This window comes from Phoxinus phoxinus, assembly GCF_949152265.1.
Source record: "Phoxinus phoxinus genome assembly, chromosome: 4".
NCBI lineage: Eukaryota > Metazoa > Chordata > Actinopteri > Cypriniformes > Leuciscidae > Phoxinus > Phoxinus phoxinus.
Window position 1 is genome coordinate 1,950,171 of NC_136879.1, and position 19,706 is coordinate 1,969,876.

At 38.8% G+C, this 19,706-nt stretch overlaps 1 protein-coding gene and 1 long non-coding RNA gene across 2 annotated transcripts in view; both read right to left on the reverse strand.

The window, feature by feature from the left end:
• Positions 1 to 1,469: 1,469 nt before the first annotated feature.
• Positions 1,470 to 3,443, reverse strand: LOC306997158. The gene is made up of 4 exons (XR_013797283.1): positions 2,787 to 3,443; positions 2,531 to 2,592; positions 2,349 to 2,439; positions 1,470 to 2,261 (listed from the first exon to the last, which is right to left on the reverse strand). It is a non-coding gene; the product is annotated as an uncharacterized lncRNA (long non-coding RNA).
• Positions 3,444 to 15,014: 11,571 nt separating this feature from the next.
• aadac (arylacetamide deacetylase) overlaps positions 15,015 to 19,706 on the reverse strand; it is a 54,033-nt gene continuing 49,341 nt past the window's right edge. Inside the window, exons 4-5 of the mRNA XM_079609399.1 lie at positions 16,796 to 16,967; positions 15,015 to 16,711 (exon numbers count right to left, since the gene is read on the reverse strand). Coding sequence (XP_079465525.1) covers positions 16,091 to 16,711; positions 16,796 to 16,967 — 793 coding nt within the window. The 3' untranslated portion in view covers positions 15,015 to 16,090. The remainder of the gene's footprint in view (positions 16,712 to 16,795; positions 16,968 to 19,706) is intronic.

Here is a 19,706-nt window from a genome sequence, read left to right on the forward strand (position 1 = left end):
AACTTGTGACACATGTTCATAAGCTCAATCTGAGTTGACATGAAAAAAATCGTGACAATTGGCCACTTGGTGGCACTATAACAGTAAAAAAAAATCATGAAAATAGCAATAAGCGCACCCAACCGTTAGTCTACTGAAAATTGGCACACAGTGTCTTTGTCCAGGGTGCCATGATTGTCTATGAGAACATTGGTGTATCTAAAAAAACTCAGTATACGTCATTGGCACAAAGCCTTGAAGGACCCTTAGAAGTTTCAAGGAAGCCCGTGTTTTTTTCACAGGAGTGACCTCCTAAGAATCCTTGCCGAGTCCAACAATACCAAACATGCAAACAAAGGAAATTTGAAAACATTGGTAAATAGCTAACAATAACGCCAAAATGTTAAAATTATGATAGGAACTGACAAAAAAATTAATTAAATCCAATCAATTTCACCCATGGATCATTTTGATGCTCTCACATATTTGAAACGAACAATGATTGATTGTGATGAAATTTGTTTTGAATTGGGACTGACGAATCCCCGTCCATACTGTCAATGACCGGTCGCAAAGACCCGACCACTTTAGTTACTGTTGCTATGTCTGACAAGCGACGCCACTCTCACACCACACCAAGTTCTCACGTAGTGAAAAATACATTGCGGATCAGAAAAAAGACAGACATGTACTTTTGATATGAATTTACAAAGTCTCACCTTTCAAATGTAGTCATTTTTAGAGACATTTAAACAATAAATACCGTTTTGTGACTCCTTAATGTGTCTGACAGATCACAAGGTACTCAAAATATTTTGAAACAGCGTCATAACAAAGTTATAACAAAATAACTAAAACAAAATATAAAAAGTTATAACACAATTTTGGAAATTTTGTTATAACTTTTTATATTTTGTTTTAGTTATTTTGTTATAAAGGCTAATAACTTTTGTATAAATCTGGCTATTGAAATGTCACTGGTCTTAATAGATTCCTTGGGTCAAGCTGGGAACATAGATACCAAGTTTACCTTATTTGGCCTAACTTTATAGTCATATTGAATAGTTAATGTATGTGATTTTTCAACCATTTTGCTAAAATTCATCTTTAAATGTCTTCAATTGCTCCTTGCTGCAGTTGGTCTCACACTCCCAGCCACTTTTGCTCCTTGCTGCAGTTGGTATCACACTCCCAGCCACTTTGGCATGTCTTGTCGTCTTGCTTGCGCTTGGCCCCGGTGATTGCTGCTTGCAGCTATATTTATGAGTCCTAATCATAAATAGGCTACAGTTTATTTAAAACAATGATTTAAACATTTAGATTAAATATGCCATTCCCATTAACGGAGTTAAACACTTAAACTACATGACATTTAGGCCTACTGAGAGTAAAAAAAAAAATATATATATAAAATATATATATATATATATATATACAATAAAGTTGTGGATGCATTGCTTTTGAACACTTTTCCTTTGGCATGCTGTGTTTTAATGTTTTAACTACAGAGATTGCTTATCATGATAATAGCAGATTGTGCAAATATAATGCACAACAAGGTCGATATCTGCTTCCATTAAAAATATAAATTAATTAAAAAGACTATTTGGTCAGTGGAAAAGATTGAGAAAAACTTTCTCTGAAATGTATTTTACACTATTTGATTTATTTATTCAAAAACAAGGCAAGGATAGTTTAGTAGGCAACTACTAAATTATTTTTATTAATGTAATGTGACGGCACGTATTTCATATTTTCCTAATGTCTTGTACCGTTAAACATGTTATCACGTGGATGAATAATCATATGCAGATGAGGATCTGCATAGTAAAACTAGGCGTTGTAAGCTCCATATATGGTTATTTCGGGGAGGAGACGCACGTGCTCACAATCTTCCGCTGTCTGGGATTTATTAAGTGAATCCTGCGCAGGTTCTGGCGTACGCACGCTTTTATAAGTCTGAATATTTTTTTGCGCACGCCATTTTTGGCTTTTTGGCGCACGTACACTTTTAGTAAGGATCCTACGCACAGTTTTATAAATGAGGCCCCTGGTCTCCAGCAACTGCAAAACATGAGAGTAATTTAACCACTAAAACGCAGAGAGGTAACATTCTGGAAAAACAAAAACAAAACAAAAAACTGCTTAACCAGTTTCTTAACTTACCCGTCTCTTTCTTTGACGGTCCTTTGCCATGTTCTTTATAGCGTTTCTTTTCTGGGCCTTTTCAGGCTGAGCCAAAGAATACTTCCTCCGCAAAGTCTCAAAATATGTCTTGCAACCTGGTAAATAAACCATGAATAAATTAATGCCAATATAAGAAAGTAAAACAGAGGACATTAAAATGATTACAACATCTTTAAGACTACCTTTACACATTCAGGGTCAATGTCTGTAAAAGTTGTCCTTAATTCTTCAAATAGGTAAGTGGTCACAGCCAGGTTATGTGATTAATTTATTCTGGGGGAAAAATTTATTTCATGTTTGGCATTTTAATTCCATATAGTAACAGGTTAAACTAACATTTACAGTATACAAGAAGCTAACTTACCCGGTTTGTGGGTCGTATTTGTGTGGGTTGTTTTCTGAATTATGGAGGCGCCTTACAGATTCCTGTAAAGTTTGAAATTAAAAAGCGTTTAAATGGATTCACAATATGCACGAACCACAAAACTGAATCTTCAGTTTGAATAAGATGGCCATCACAGTAAGTTAACAGCAAGAGACAAAACACATAACTGTTATAAGGCTAATTGTAAGCGAACTAGGTTTAACATCAGTCACATTATAACAATAACTGAACTTACCGCAATGCTCCCGTTATGTGCCCTTTTTATTCTTTCGAAGTGTTGTTAGGCTCTTCCTGTAGTCTGTGCTGCTCATACTTATGCTCAAGAGCATCAAGACGCTGGATAGCCTCTCGAAGAAGATCAGACTGTGCATGCTGTGCAGCCATCAGAGTAACTTAGTACGCTGACGAGACATGGCATTCTGGCCGGAGATCAGCTGCTTCATCATGTCATTCACGCTGACTGGGCTTGAGCCTGCTTGCTCACCTAGAAAAGCTCAGGTTCCTTCTACATGCCATATTAAATCTATAGAAGACAAATGTTTCCAAACGTTGACACCAAAAAAAAAAAAAGAAACAAGAAAATCCGATCTCTGTACTTCCGGAAAGAATGCTGGCATTTAAAAGTATTTTTCGCGCGCTTGAAGCAATACACTAACCTTATTGGTTCCACCTCCATTACGTCACCACCTCTGTTGTGAGTGGTGGATTTCAAACCTCAAAACGCCCCCTTTTCTTGAAGCGTGTAATGAACATAAAGAAGAGTTGTGAGAGAATGAGGCGCATGTGAGATCCGCGCTTAGAGGGACAGTAGCCAAATAAAGCTTTCTGTCAGTAAAGTTAATCAAAGAACAAAGGAAACAGAGAAAAACACTCACTGCTCTTGACTAAAGAACATTTGTAACTTTAATAAGGAATAAATTATGTATAATTTAACATTTATGTATTGCAAACTGTTTGATAATCTTTTAGACAAATATTTAAAATATACTGTATGTTTTGTTTCTACATTAATTTGGAGATTAAATGTGAAATTATGACATTATTAAATATATTAAAAACATAAGGTTTTTATCGTGAGTAATCACAGAATTTGACATTTTTAACCAAGCCATCTGACAAACCCTTTAAATGTCTATTTATAAATCTATTTACAATATTATCACCACTCAAACCACGCCCTCGGTATGATGCGTTGTATCTATTTAAGTTATCTATTTGTGGAATGTTTCCACAAATCCTTTTATTTGTTCCATTAAATTCCTTTGTTTATTTCATTAAATATTGAGATGTTTTTTTGTGAACGTATCAGACAGGGTGCTTATTTTGTACTGTTTTAATAAAAATTAATTAAGAGACTCTTTTCATACAATGGTTTTAAGGCCCTGACATATGCGACGTAAGCCAACCCCATTGGCTTTAGTCATTGCTAGTTCTTTGATTTACATTTACATTTATGCATTTGGCAGACGCTTTTATCCAAAGCGACTTACATTGCATTATCCTATACATTTACACATAGGTATGTGCAATCCCCTGGGATCGAACCCACAACCTTGCGTTGTTAACGCAATGCTATTACCACTGAGCTACAGGAAAGCAGGATGAAGATGAACCAGAAGATGCTGAACCTGCTTAGGAACAATACCTCCCTAAGGGCCGGCTTAGGTCCGTATTCATCCTCCTCGCCCGGCCGCTACGCCGACCCAGTGAGTCGGAGGGGGGCCGGAGAGGGTGTTTTGTGATTGCCATAAGATGATGATGATGATGATGGGTTAGGATTAGGGTCCGCGACATGCACACTTACGCACCATTAACAAAACGATAGCCACACAAACAATGTAGAATAGCTTGAATATAGCGTGCGTCTCCCTCAGACTGTAAACGAAGCTCGGGCGCACCAGATAACACGTCATCAGCGTCACTGTGGAGTCGTGAACGCGGATTGACAATAGACCCGGAAGAGAATACAATGCTGAATAAAGTCTTATTTTGTGTTATTTTTGGACCAAAAAGTATTTTCGATGCTTCAAAAACTTCTAACTAACCCACTGATGTCACATGGACTACTTTGATGATGTCATTATTACCTTTTTGGACATGGACAGTATACTGTATATACAGTTTCAATGGAGGGACAGAAAGCTCGGACTAAATCTAAAATATCTTAAACTGTGTTCCGAAGATGAACGGAGGTCTTACGGGCTTAGAACGACATGACGGTGAGTCATTAATGACATTATTTTCATTTTTGGATGAACTAACCTTTTAAGTGTGTACTTTTAAATTATCTAATTCAAAACTAAAACAAATATTCTCTGTTTATGTAATCTAAAAGAGCGAGTTCTCATTTCAGCTCATTATAGCTAGTATCTTTTAATGTGACCACGCCCACGGAGAGAGCGCGCTATTCAAACGCAAATGATCTGAGGCAATACATGCAAACATGCAAACCGGCCACATCAGCTCGATAAAACACATAGAGTTTAATCAGATGAATGTCATCTTGCGAGTGAGGAATAATCCTGGGAAACTTACCTCAGAAGTGCTGGTTTCACTTCGAGGAGCAATGGATCCAGTTGAGGATTAGTAGTAAGTTTTTTATTCTTATATGTTTTGTTGTAATCGCGATGTGGAATAGTGTCTGTAAACTGCAAAAATACTGTTTAAATATGAATCGCGTTTCTGTGTGTGATGAATGATCCACATATATTCGCGCTGTTGTGTCTAGTTTTGGATAAACTATAACGTTTTTACTGTAAAATAGACATCAAATAAGCTTTTGTTAGCCAGTTTCTGCTCATATGTTAAATATATAGTATGTTTTGTCAAAAATAAACTCATCAACTATAGATGTTATAGTGTTTGTTCCAATGTAACGTTAGGCTATATCAAACTAATGAATCCTTAACTTTGAAATATGTATGATACTTTAAAAAAAGAAAGATTACACTTGAAATATTGTTAAAATTGTAATTGTTGTTGATTTACATGTGAACACTTTTTAATAAAATAGCAAAAAATATATTTACAAGGTAGATGTAAAATAATCTTTATAGGTCAATATAAGCCTTCTCATTAAATTATTTATTATTGTTTTTTATTATTGACACATTTGGGCAGAGGATGTATTCCAAAACTTTCTGAAAATACAGTATGAGAATTAACTGTACAATTACTAGAAATGTTTATCTTGGATATTATACAATTTGCATGTTTAAAAAAAGATGTTTGCAAAAAAAAAGAAAAGTTTCCAAATCTAACTTTGAACCAATTCTGTAGAATGGCTCATATAGCCTATTTGAACAGGATTTGTTTCCAGGTATGACTGTGTACTAAAAATGTGCTTTTGACTTTAATTTATATTTGGATTATATATATATATGTATATATATATATATATATTTTATTTCTTTTGTCCTCACATTCTTTCTTGTGTGACACACCTGAATGAAAGGCTCATTATGCAGGGTCATTAAGCGGGTCATTGTCTTCTCAGGTGTGAACCACTTACTATACATGCTGGTGTGGATCAGTCACGCCCTGCGCATATTGCCTTCCCAAACAAAAAGTGTTTTACAAAATGTAAATCAATGGCTGCGTCCGAAACCGCATACTCAATGAGTAGGTACTTAATTTCAATAAGTACATACTTAACCAGCGATAAAAGAGTAGGTACTTTATAGCCAAATCTCGTTAAGTTTGAATGCGAACCGGACATCTGCCATGTTGACGTTATCATGTGACCTACGACGCGTTATCATAAGTGCAACAACTTAAAAGATTTGAACGACACGTTTAATTCATCTATCTGTAAATACCTTTATATTGATTAAACTTGCTCATTTTATGGTCTTTTTGAAGAAACTGCTGCCCATTTATTTTGTGAATACATTTAGGGTTGATTTAAGTTCTTATATTTAACCCTACTCATGTGACCAACCGTTTTATCCTTAACGATATTATTTATTTCATCCCTCAGGCCTATAAATAACAAAAAATTTATTTTTAAATGTATTATAATTAATTATTTAAGAAAATATTAAGATATTCAACCTTTTTCCTGTGTATAAAATCTCATATTATGTATGCAAACCCATGATATAATATATATACACACACACCTCATAACATCAGTAACTCGACAGCCCTACAGAACGGTTTTCCTCAGCGTTTGTATGTAATGTCTGCACAAACACGTTGGGCAGCTGTGTGAAGATTCGTCTTTGGAGAAAACTGTTAATTTTATTAAAAATAAAAAATTAATATTACCCCAGAATGAATTGCATTGCTATACCACCCCTAAACATACAATAATAACAACGATAAATGCTGACCAATACTTAATTATATTACTTTTTACTGAAAATGATATAATTCAATAAAACAAACAAAATGTAATGTATGTCATATGACACAGCTATGCATGAATACACTCTAGATGTGTATATAGTGAACATATCTACATTTTCACTCAAACAATTAATTAAAGCATTAATTAAATAATTGAAATATTAATAAATGAGTAAATAAATTAATGAAAGTCACCATCACACAATAAACAAATGCATATACAAGTCAACACATGAACCAAAGCTTTATTCAAACTACAATCATGTATGTAGACTACAGGCACTGAACCACATCTACTGCCATCTCAACACAGCGGTTCCCATTCTGCGGCTTTATTCTGATGAACCAGTGGATCGCCAGAGGTGAGCCGTGCCGGAGGTTGTTGCGTGATGTGTTGTGCTTCACAATCTGAGGCAATAAGGGCCGGTGGAGTGATGGAGGGACTCATAAGGGCCGGTGGAGTGATGGAGGGACTCATAAGGGCCGGTGGAGTGATGGAGGGACTCATAAGGGCCGGTGGAGTGATGGAGGGTCTCGTCCATGGCACCATCTCCTGGATTCAGCTCTGTGCTCCTCATCCTCAGTGCTCACACCAGTCTGCTGACATTTCAGATCCTACAAAAATGCACAAACATAACACAAAAGCAGTCATTTTAACAGCACAATGTAATTTCTGTATTATTTAGCAGACAAGAACGCTTTTTTTCCACAAATGCCGCCATCATCTTTCCTTGCAGGTCCTGCTCCACCACAACAGCTGTGCAGCAAATGCACAGAAATCAAGAATCAGAAAAGTGCTGTAATAGCTCTGTTTGACATTACAATAATTAAAATAAACTACAACTTAATATTTAAATTATTATTAATTTCTGTAGTATACTCACTCAACGCCTTTGATGACAGCATCAGCTTCATGAGCCTCTCTCCACCGGATACACACATCTGTTCATCTGTCCCTGCAACATCCAGACAAGACTCCCATAACCTCTGTGATTTATGAGCTCAACACTACATTTACATGTTGAGGTTGTCTTAACTTTTTATCCAACATACATGTTCCTCAATTTATCAACAGTACTAATGGACAAATAAAATAGATAACTTATGTTTAGTTACTTTATAGATTTGTTCTACATAATAGCACACATACCACTCAGATGTATATTTCATGTTGTGATGTGCTCTTCTGCAATACTTATAGAAGATGTTCCTGTCAGATGTAAATAGACGTTTAAAATAAGCGTCTTTAAGATGTTTATGGTTTATGTAAATCCACGTTAGAGACGTAACTTACGTGTCCTTACTGGAACTCCCCTCTCAGCTAGAGCTATACATAATAAAACGTGTTTTTACAGCAAAATCACAACTAGACTATACTGTCTAACTCCTTTACACCTTCAACAGTTAAAACGTTTACTCTATAGTAGTTTAACACATGCAATTTTAACACAAGGAATCGTGTTTACTCACTTTTTCGCTCGCCTACTCTTTTTCCCTACTATATAGTAGGGAAGTACGCGGTTTCGGACGCAGCCAATGTATTGTTTTATGTGAATGATTAGTCAGGATGATTTTCAGATCATTTTGAAGGAAAAACTGTAGGCGACAACATCCATTACTCAAAAAGTATTGTGAACGCATATTTACTATGTGTTTTGTGGCGTCATTTCAGACTGTAAGGGTGTAGCCAAGAACAGGCAGGACAGGCAGTGAATGGATTGATTTATTTCTTCCAAAGAATAAATTATATACAGGGGCAGATATAATCAAAGTAATTTCAAAAATAAAGTCCATATAAAAATCAAAACTAAAGCTGGAAGTTAACTGAAACTAACAAAAATAAATCTCCCCTGTTAACAAAATAACAAACAAACAAAAATACTAAAGGTCAGCAGATCATGATGTTACTGGGTCTGGACTGATCTGCCCTCTGATACTTCCACCACTGCTATATATACCCCTTAGTCTCTACCAAACAAAAATAGAGGTAATCATCAAAAGAAAACGTTCCCCAATTAACAATAATATTTACAACAAAGTATACACTGTATCGTACCTAACAAAATACCATCAAGTACTTAAAGCACAATACACAACCTACTCCAAACAAACAAAACAAAATGAAACTAAATGAAATCAAATAAAAGATCCCCCTCCGATTTGGATTACGATGGTACAGTCCAATTTCCTCTGGAGCAGTACAAGTTTGGAGGCTGATGCCCCGCCTCTCCCTTTGTTTGGTGACACATGGAATGCGGCCGTTCACTCCATGGACCAGAGGAATCTAGGACTCAGGTAGAGTTTAACAGCAAAGAATATTAGTAGTGTGCACCCTTCTATATATTCAAACTTTAATAAACTGTTAACTTGATAAGTTGTCCTGTGTAAGTTGTCTTATTTCTTATACTAGGGGAATTAATAAAATAAAACAAATTAAACATATTAAATTAAACTTCAAAATAACCAATTTAAATCATGGTAGAGTTAAATATGTGAGGTGAGCTACGCACCCGTCACACTCTCCCCCACCTCCGGTTCCTCGCTCACATGGCGGGAAAGGAAGTCAGCAGTAAGGTTCTCTCGTCCTGGCCGGTGGAGAACCGTAAATTGATAGGGTTGCAGAGACAAATACCAGCGGGTTATCCTGGCATTAGTGTCCTTCATGTTGTTCAACCATTGGAGTGCTCGATGGTCAGTCTCTAAAGTGAAATGCCTGCCCAAGAGATAATATCTTAAAGAGTCCAATGCCCATTTCACTGCTAAGCATTCCTTCTCAATAGTGGAATAGCGCACTTCCCTAGGAAACAGTTTTCGGCTAATATAAGCCACAGGGTGATAGTTTCCCAGTTCTCCCTGAAGTAGCACTGCTCCTAGTCCAACTCCTGACGCATCGGTTTGTAAAACAAATGGTTGATCAAACTTGGGACTGTGCAACACTGGGCTTTCCTGTAGCGCTCCTTGAATGTCCTGGAAAGCTCTCTGGGCCTGCTCCGTCCACTGAATCTGATTTGGGCAATTCTTCTTAATCAGATCTGTTAGGGCCGCAGCTCTCGAAGAAAAATTGGGCACAAATCGACGATACCACCCAACCAATCCGAGAAAAGACCTCACCTGTTTCTTGGTCTTAGGTAGGGTCCAGGACTTAATAGCTTGCACCTTCCCCACTTGTGGCCGGATGACCCCATTCCCCAAGACATACCCAAGGTATTCAGTCTCTTTCTTTGCCAGGGCACATTTACCAGGGTTGATTGTTAGTCCTGCTTCTTGTATGCGTCTTAAAACCATCTGCAAATGCTTCAAATGCTCTTCCCACGTTTCACTAAAAATCACAATGTCATCAAGGTAGGCTGAGGTAAAATCAGACAAGCCATGCAATACCTGATCCATTAGTCTTTGGAAAGTGGGCGGAGCCCCATGCAGGCCAAAAGGCATAGTCTTAAAATGATGCAGGCCCCAAGGAGTCCGGAAAGCAGTCAATTCCCTGGATCTGGAACTCAAAGGCACTTGCCAGTAACCTTTACATAGATCAACAGTGCTCAGATATTTTGCATTACCCAGGCGTTCAGTCAATTCCTCAATACGAGGCATCGGGTACGAGTCAAATTTCGAAACTGAATTCAAATATCGAAAGTCAATGCAAAATCTTGTAGTTCCATCCTTTTTAGGTACTAAGACCACAGGACTGCACCATTCACTTTTGGAAGGTTCAATCACCCCCAAAGAACTCATCAAGTCCAATTCCTTTTTAAGGGCTGGAAGTAATCTTTCAGGTACACGATAACTCAGTCTCTTTGGAACGGCATCTTCTTTCAAGATGATGTCATGCTCTACCAGCTTTGTTCGACCAGGCTCCTCCTGGAACAATTCAGGATGACACAGAGACTGAAGTTGCTGTTGCTTGGACTCAGAGAGATGATCTAAATTGAGCACTGCAGAATTCTGAACAGGAAAATACTGCTCTTCCACCTCTTCCTCATCCTTCACAGACCGAATCAGCAGACATTCCTTCCGAGGGGACCATTCTTTCAAAAGGTTTACATGCAGAATTCTCTTTGAACGGGCTTGTCCTGGAGTTGAGATCTCATAAGTTGTAGGTCCCAATTGCTTGAGTATTTTAAAAGGCCCTTGCCACTTGGCTAACAACTTACTGGACACTGTGGGCAACATCACAAGCACCTGTTGACCTGGAACAAATGAACGAGTTCTTGCAGACTTATCATACCAGGATTTTTGTTTCTGCTGAGCCTCTGCCATATGCTCTTGAGCTAAATTTGTCATTCCTTGCAATTTTTCATGCATTGCCACGACAAAGGATGCAACATCTATTTCTTCCCCCTCTCCCTTCTCACCGGCCCAGGTCTCCTTTAACAGTGACAGTGGTCCTCTCACATCGTGGCCATATAACAATTCAAAGGGTGAGAAACCTGTTGAGGCCTGGGGTACTTCACGATATGCAAAGAGCAAATAAGGCAACCATTGATTCCAATCTGCACCGGTCTCATTGATGAATTTACGGAGCATACTTTTGAGGGTTTGATTGAACCGCTCTACTAATCCATCCGTTTGAGGATGGAACGGCGTAGATTTCAAGCCCTTTATGCCCAATAACTGGTAGACTTGCTTTAAGAGGTTTGAGGTGAAATTGGTCCCACAATCAGTCAGTATCTCTCTAGGAAATCCTACCCGAGAAAACAATTGAATCAAACAGGTAGCTACTTGCTTAGCTCCAATAGTCCTCAAAGGAAACACCTCTGGATACCTGGTAGCATAATCACTCACCACTAACATAAACCTATGCCCTGCTCTACTTTTCTCAACTGGACCAACTATGTCCATAGCAAGTCGTTCAAATGGGACTCCTATAACTGGAAGAGGATGAAGAGGAGCTTTAGAGGGGAGTCTATTAGAGGTCAACTGACACTCGGGACAGGTTTTACAGAATTTTACAACATCAGCTCTAAGGCCAGGCCAATAAAAATGTTTCTTAATTCGAGCCAGCGTTTTCTGCCTACCCAGGTGACCCGCCCAGGGAATGGAGTGACCCAAACCTAGGACTATATTTTGAACTGCCTTAGGTACCACCATCTGTAAACCATCTCCCTGTTGTCGATACAGCACGTTCTCTTGAAGAACAAACCTCTCTACTACTCTACCCTCTACAGACTTCACACCTTCTCCCTTACCTGTCAAAATAGCCTGTTGATACAGTGAAGACAAAACAGGATCAGTTTGTTGCAACTCAGCCATATTACTGGGAATCTTAAACCCAACCAATTCATCCAGCTTTCCACCCTGTACCTGACCCTCAGTTTCCACATATCTGTACTTCTCCTTCCTTCTCTGCCTTCTCGATTTCCTTACTTTAACTGGACCAGCTTCCAGCTCAGCGTCAAAGAATGGAAGACTCTTGAAGGTTTCAGACTCATCCATAGACTGCCTAACCTGAGCTCGGGTCATCACCATACTACAAACAGGGTTACCAGGCAAAAGGTTCAACAGCAGAGGAAAATCTTGCCCTAAAATCACAGGATATGGCAATTTTTCTACTACTCCCACTTTCAACAAATAAGGTTGCTCTTGTACCACCACCTGCACTTTTACTGTAGGGTAAATCTGCTCCTCACCATGAACGCATCTAATGACAACACTACCTTCATTCTCTTCTGAATACTTTGGCACCAAATGATTTTCCACCAGCGTCTGCATACTACCAGTGTCTATTAATGCATTCACCTTTTTCCCATTCACTTCTACCGGAACAGTCAGGCTCTGCGGTGGAGTCCACTTTTCTATTGGTACCGAACATATTTGGGAACTCTTCACAGATAGCTTAGGACACATTGGCTTTTTATGCCCTTCCTGTCCACAATAGTAACAAATGGGCACCTGACTAGACTGAGGTAGAGGCCTAGAGAACTGACTATCTATAACCTTAGGCTTCTTACAAGAGGAATTAAATTTACCTTCACCTCGACCAAATGTTGACGAACTCCTATTTTCCCTATTCCCTCTTTGAGCAGAATACCAAACTTGGGAACGAGAGCGAGCAGCTACAAAAACATCAGCCAAGGAAGCCGCCTGAACAGCTGTATCAGGGTTGTGTTCCCTTACCCATACCTGCAATTCTGGTGAAAGCATTCTCAAATACTGCTCTAAAATAAGCACTTCCCCCACAGCCTCAACAGTCTTCCCCTTGGGCTGAACCCATTTTCCATACAGTTCTCGAAGTCGTACATAAAGTTCTTTTGGAGTCTCATCAGGCTCAATCTCTAATGACCGGAATCTTTGACGGTAAGTTTCAGGATTAATGGCATACTTGCTTAATATGGCAGATTTTACTTTGTCATAGTCTAACGTCTCCTCAATGTCCATGTGCACAAAAGCACTCCTAGCTTTACCAGTCAATAAGGGGACTAACCGAAGGGCCCACTCACTTGTTACCCACTTACAGGCCAGAGCTATTCGTTCAAAGGTGGTGAGAAAATGTTCAATGTCATCTGAATCTTGCAATTTCTGCAACTTGGGCTCAATCATACCTCGAACAGGATCTGGAGCAACGACCACTGAGGCATTGGACACATTCTCTGGCATCTCGGAAGGAAGATCAGGTCCTAACAAGCCTCCAGGATCAGGGGTAGTGCGAATATCCACTTCCTCCCTGAGAAGGTTAAATTGATGCTGCATTGTTTTCCAGCGTTGCTCCTGCCGAGCTGCCTCCCGCTCCATTTGGATTACGATGGTACAGTCCAATTTCCTCTGGAGCAGTACAAGTTTGGAGGCTGATGCCCCGCCTCTCCCTTTGTTTGGTGACACATGGAATGCGGCCGTTCACTCCATGGACCAGAGGAATCTAGGACTCAGGTAGAGTTTAACAGCAAAGAATATTAGTAGTGTGCACCCTTCTATATATTCAAACTTTAATAAACTGTTAACTTGATAAGTTGTCCTGTGTAAGTTGTCTTATTTCTTATACTAGGGGAATTAATAAAATAAAACAAATTAAACATATTAAATTAAACTTCAAAATAACCAATTTAAATCATGGTAGAGTTAAATATGTGAGGTGAGCTACGCACCCGTCACACAGACACTTAAATTTTTTGTTTTTTAAATAACCACGCATAAACATTATTCTCTCAAAAATACAAACATGTACATACATGTTGCTCACATATTATGGTAGCCCTGTTTGTGCTAAATAGAGTGTAATTACACCTTTGCCATGAATATGTTTATAAGCAACTGAAAAAAGCACAAATGTCAGGGCATGTCAGAATATCTCAAGGACCCCAAAAACACCTTGGTCCCCAGAGGGTTAATGCCTAATTACCCACAATGTGCCACGGTTTGTTGATACACAAACAATTGGGGTTTAAGATTATGGTTTTATCGCTGTTACTGTATTAAGTGAACTGTTAAATTCGGGAGCTGAAGAGATTCAGAAGTTGATCAATTGAATGTCCCTCTCCAGTTGAAATTTGTAGATATCAGATAAAAACCTTAAACTGGGCCTGAGCCGGATCGTACAGACTTTAACAACGTTCAGGATAAGAGGATAAGAGGGTAGGAAGGAATGCAAGAATATTGAGGGATTAGTTAATTAAATAGGTGTATGCTTCACTTGAAAACAAAAATCTTTAAACTGAGAGAGTGTGTCCGAGTCCTGAGCAGTGCTGGGAAGACTACTCAATGGTTTGAGACCATAGTGAATGTGATAGTATTGCACAATATAAGGTCACGTAAGTAATGAGGGGCTAGACAATTCAAAGCATTGCAATGGCTTAAAGTGAGGAAAATGCCTGTTGATGTGAATGGGCATCCACTGGCTCATCTGAACACTATGTGCTTTACGACAGATTCTGCGATAAACTATGCAAAATACAGCTTGTTCCTAAGTTTTCTGGAAGAGTTCATTCTCAATGTGCTGAGCAGTTGTTTTCTCAAACGAGAAAAAACATCTACTTTCTAAATGCTATGAAGCCAACAAACATGTGTTCCTTTTGCGTAGTATGAACTCCCCACTACAATGTTGCAATAAACAATAGGTTTTCTGAACAACTTACCAAGCATGTTGGTTGCACTCAGGTTGTCCTGGCCAAGCACTTTCAGGTAACCATGTTTTGGCATAATGTTTGCATTCTGCAGAATTTAATGTCATTAGCACATTTATCGAGTTTTCCAAAAAATTAATTTGACACTGGTATGGGATGCTGACATTCTTTAATGCTAGAGATTTCATGTGAAATCATAATTAAAAATGAATGATGAGCCAAGTACACAAAAGGTGTCTGTGAAAACTCTGAAGGATGTAATGTCATACAAGACCTCCTGGGCACAACCATTCAGTGAAGCAATGGAAGAAAAGGTGATTGCTCTTTAAAGGGAGAAATGCTATAGGCCTTTGAAGAATGAATAGTCACTCTGCAGAAACATAGTTAGGACTACACTACCATTACTATGTGGTTGATTTCGATGCGTGTTGTTTTAGTTAGCTCTTCCTGTTTCATAGCATCATATGATTGAAATAAGAACACATTTTTGTAAAATGCTATGACGCATGGTTGCATAATTCAGATTTGTTTATAACTATTTCTCTCATTCCATGATTTCTCAGACTGTGTTTTTACTAACTGGCCTGTCTTTTTTCTAAAACATAAGTTACGAAGTATTAATTTGTTCATACAAATCAAACGTAGCTAGATAAAAATTCAGAGACCAAGAAAATTCATCAGACAGTTTACTGCATATTAAACCAAACCTGTCAAAATGTCAAGCAGTCAGTGACAATTGCAAAAGATTTAGAGAAATAATAATAGTACAATAATAAATTAAATAATTAAACAATATTAGTGTAATGTTAAGAAGATTGATCAACAAAAATATTATTGTCATGCTAACGTTTGGAACAACTTCATTAGTAACATACATAGTTAAGGGATACATATCATCAACACTCTTCATTTATGATTGACCTTTACAAATAATATAGTCCAGTGTTTCTTAAGACCAGACTTGGTCATAATAGGAATGCCTGTACCATAGTGGATTAATACAATCAAAAGTGTGCCCTTTTTAAGACAAAAAGTGGTTCACTGTAAACAACAGAAAAACAAAATAAATAAAAACAAAATATATAACCTAGTTCAACCAAAACTGATGCATAAATCACTGTTGCATTATACATTAATCTTATAGATTTTGCTTAAGCCATTTTACATAGTTGTCCACCATCCTGTGTCCAATATCAAAGTCTGTGGGCCACATAGTGAGCATTAGTGCACCATGAAATCCATCGGGGTAATGTTCATGTGTGACATCAACTCCAGCATTACGCAGACGCGTGACATACATCAAACCATCATCCCGCAATACATCATACTCACAGGTCAACACATAGGCCTTAGGCAGGAAACGCAACATTGTGTCCGGCACCAGCAATGGCGATGCTCGTGGATCTGCAAGCGAATGATGGGGACTAATCGAGTGCACTGGACTTTTTCTAATGACCACAGGTGGAGCACTGTAATTGTATGTCTGGCGATAAGAATCAGGCAAGTATGAACTCCAATTGACAAATTTAAGCAAAGCAGCCGATTCATGGTTATTGTGTCTGTTTGCCATCATGGCTCTGAAAAATGACTTATCGCTGGTGAAGTACTCGCTCCAAAACCTCACCATCAGTGTGCGAGGCAGTATAGGCATGTATTGGTTCTGCTGGTAGGAGGGAGTGTTAAGATCCAAGGCTTGCAGGACAGGGTAGATTAGAGCCTGGACCTTTAGCTGGACATGCTGTTGTGGGTCCTTCTGCAACTGATTATACATACATAAATATTATACATTACTCTATAAAAATTAAACTTCTTTTTAAAGTAAACTTTTTTTTTTAGATTTTACCTGCTGAGCCACTGCAGCTGCAAGGTTGCCTCCGGCACTGTCTCCAGACACAGCTATCCGTTCTGGATTGATATGGTAGCCCTTCAGGACCTCAACATGAAGAAAGTACTTCAGCACACGATACACATCCTCAAATTGGGCAGGAAAATGATAAGCTGGGGCCAGACGATACCTGCACAGAGCAAATCATGCTGGAATTGTTCTTCTTAATCCTATTTTTCTGTCAGGATAAATCAATTCGTCAAATATTGATTAACCTAAACATGAGTAGAAGTGATGTTGTGGATAGCATGGCTGTTCATAGTCAGCACAAACTACAGTTGCAGTTTTAATATATTTTAATAAATTAATAGAAAGGACAAAAAAAAGTAGCATCCAATATGTACTAGTGCCTGAGCTTCCCCTACTGGCAACTGAGGTCACTAAGCTTGTTCTGTGTTTGTTGTTGGTTTGCATGCTCCGACAGACTTTTCGCTTCTTGCTAAACAAAGCTTAGTAAATGTCTCTATTACTTGTGGAATCTTTGTAATCTAAATAGGGAAGGAGAACTGCATACGTTCCTGGCGCACTGAAAACATCCCTAGGTGTGACAATTGTATAAAGCCCATATAGAATTTATTCAGTATGCCGCAAGCTAGTTATTTTAGTTGATTAAGTTATACATATGGATATTTTTCTTACACAAATGCATCACTGCGCTTTAGAAGGCCTTTATTAATATCATGGAGCCGAATGGACTACTTTTATCATGGATGGATGCACTTTTTTGGGCTTCAAAATATCATCCTTCATTCACTGCCATTATTAAGCTTGGAAGAGCCAATAGATTTTTTTTAATACAACTTCAATTGTATTTGTCTGAAAGAAGAAAGTCATATACATATAGGAAGGCTTGAGGGTGAGTAAATCATGGGGTCATTTTAATTTTTGGGTGAACTATCCTATCCCTTTAAGACCCGCAGACTAATAGATGAATGAAGAAGCAGAATCAAGGGTTTCAATCAATATATGAAAATTTACTTAAAAGAAAGTTCTTTGCAATATCAAGACCAGCAGTCAACAAGAGTTTTTAGGTCCGATTGTACAAAATTAATTGAAATAGCTCAACATAACTAATGTTTCAAGTGGTTTCCGCAAAATCAACTAAAGAATGCACATTTTAATGACTTATGCAGTCTCAAAATTATTCAACCCCCTGAATTGAATCCTTCACAACAGCACAAATCTGCAAAACAGGTGTTGTCTCAAGCACACCTGATGCAACTAATCAAAGGCTTCATTAGTTACACCAGGTGTGCTTGAGCTAGAACACATGAAATATCTGAACTGGCTAGGTTGGTTGAGAGCCATATTTCTAACATGCAGTCAAATGTATGGTCCAAAAAGTTAAGAGCAGATATCATCACCCTTCGCAAATGAGGAGGCACTAAATGTCCCTAGAGACACCATTGGAAACATAGTTTGCAAGTTCAAAGGAACAGTGGTTACACTACCTGGAAGGGGCAGAAAAAAGGAAGCCATCAAAGGCTGCAACCAGGTTCAGAAAAACCCTTGAGTGACTGCAAAAGACATGCAGCAAGACTTGGTGGCAAAAGGCAAGAGGTTTCAGCTGTTCTAAACGCATGCGTACACCACTACTGAACCAAAAGCACAAGAAAAGTCAGCTCCAATTTGCTCAAAATCATATAAATAAGCCACATAGGTTTTGGGATTCTGTTCTGTGGGGCGGTGAAACAAAACTATCACTTTTTCTAGTCTTATGGATCAGCGTTATGTCTAGAAGAAGAAGAATGAAGCGTATGTTGAAAAGAACACTCTGCCTGCAGTTAAGCATGGTGATGCTCTGGGGCTGCTTTGCGTCTTCTGGCAATGGAAACCTGCATCATGTGGAAAACAAGATGGAAACATTGAAGTATCAGGAAATCCTAAGAGACAACGTCATGTGGTCTCTGAGGAAGCTGAAGCTTGGCCGTCATTGAACTCTCCAACAGGACATTAATCCCAAGCATACCTCAAATTCCTGGAGGTGACTGCCATCCCTGACGCGCCGCCCAGGCATCCTGCTCTGCTAGCCCTGCTTGCCCTGCCGGCCCCGCTCAAGCTGCTCGCCCTGCCGGCCCCGCCCCAGGCTGCTCGCCCTACTGGCGCCACGCCGGCGGACTGGCACGCCTGCCGAGCCTGAGCTTCACGTCACGCCTCTCCCTCGTGAAGATCCAGATTGAGCAGGGGGACCTTGCGTGCGCTGTAGGATTTTAATCCATGACGGCGTAGTGTGTTACTAATGTTTTTCTTTGAGACTGTGGTCCCAGCTCTCTTCAGGTCATTGACCAGGTCCTGCCGTGTAGTTCTGGGCTGTTCCCTCACCTTCCTCATGATCACTGATGCCCTATGACACGGGTCGGCAACAGGCGGCCCGCGGGCCAAAACTGGCCCGCCAGCAATATTTTCTGGCCCGCCGGATTATTTTGGAAGTCCGTTTTTTTTTTTTTTTTTTTTACTATAACGGTTTACAAATAGTGTATCATTATTATCATTCGTTCAATCGTTTTTTTTTTCTAATTAAAATAAAAAAATGAAAAACAACTTGTTTTTGAGATTCTGAAAACGAGATCTAAATTTTTAAAGCAGGTGAACACAGAGTGTATTTTAAGCGGTTGCTGAATAGAACCTTGTGGGAGCGGGACGAAAAAAAAACAGTCCCGCGCAGACCTGCTTAGGTGTGTAGCCTAGCTATGTGTGTCCCGAATAAATAATAATTTTAAAAAAAGGAATAAAGTTCAAAAGTTGGACTGTAAGCGAATGAGGCATGATTGCTATTCACACCTTTATTAAAATGGCTGTAATCTGTTACCACAATAGTAGGCCTACTACTTGATCTGTTTAAAATGATTTCATTGATATATATGGCATG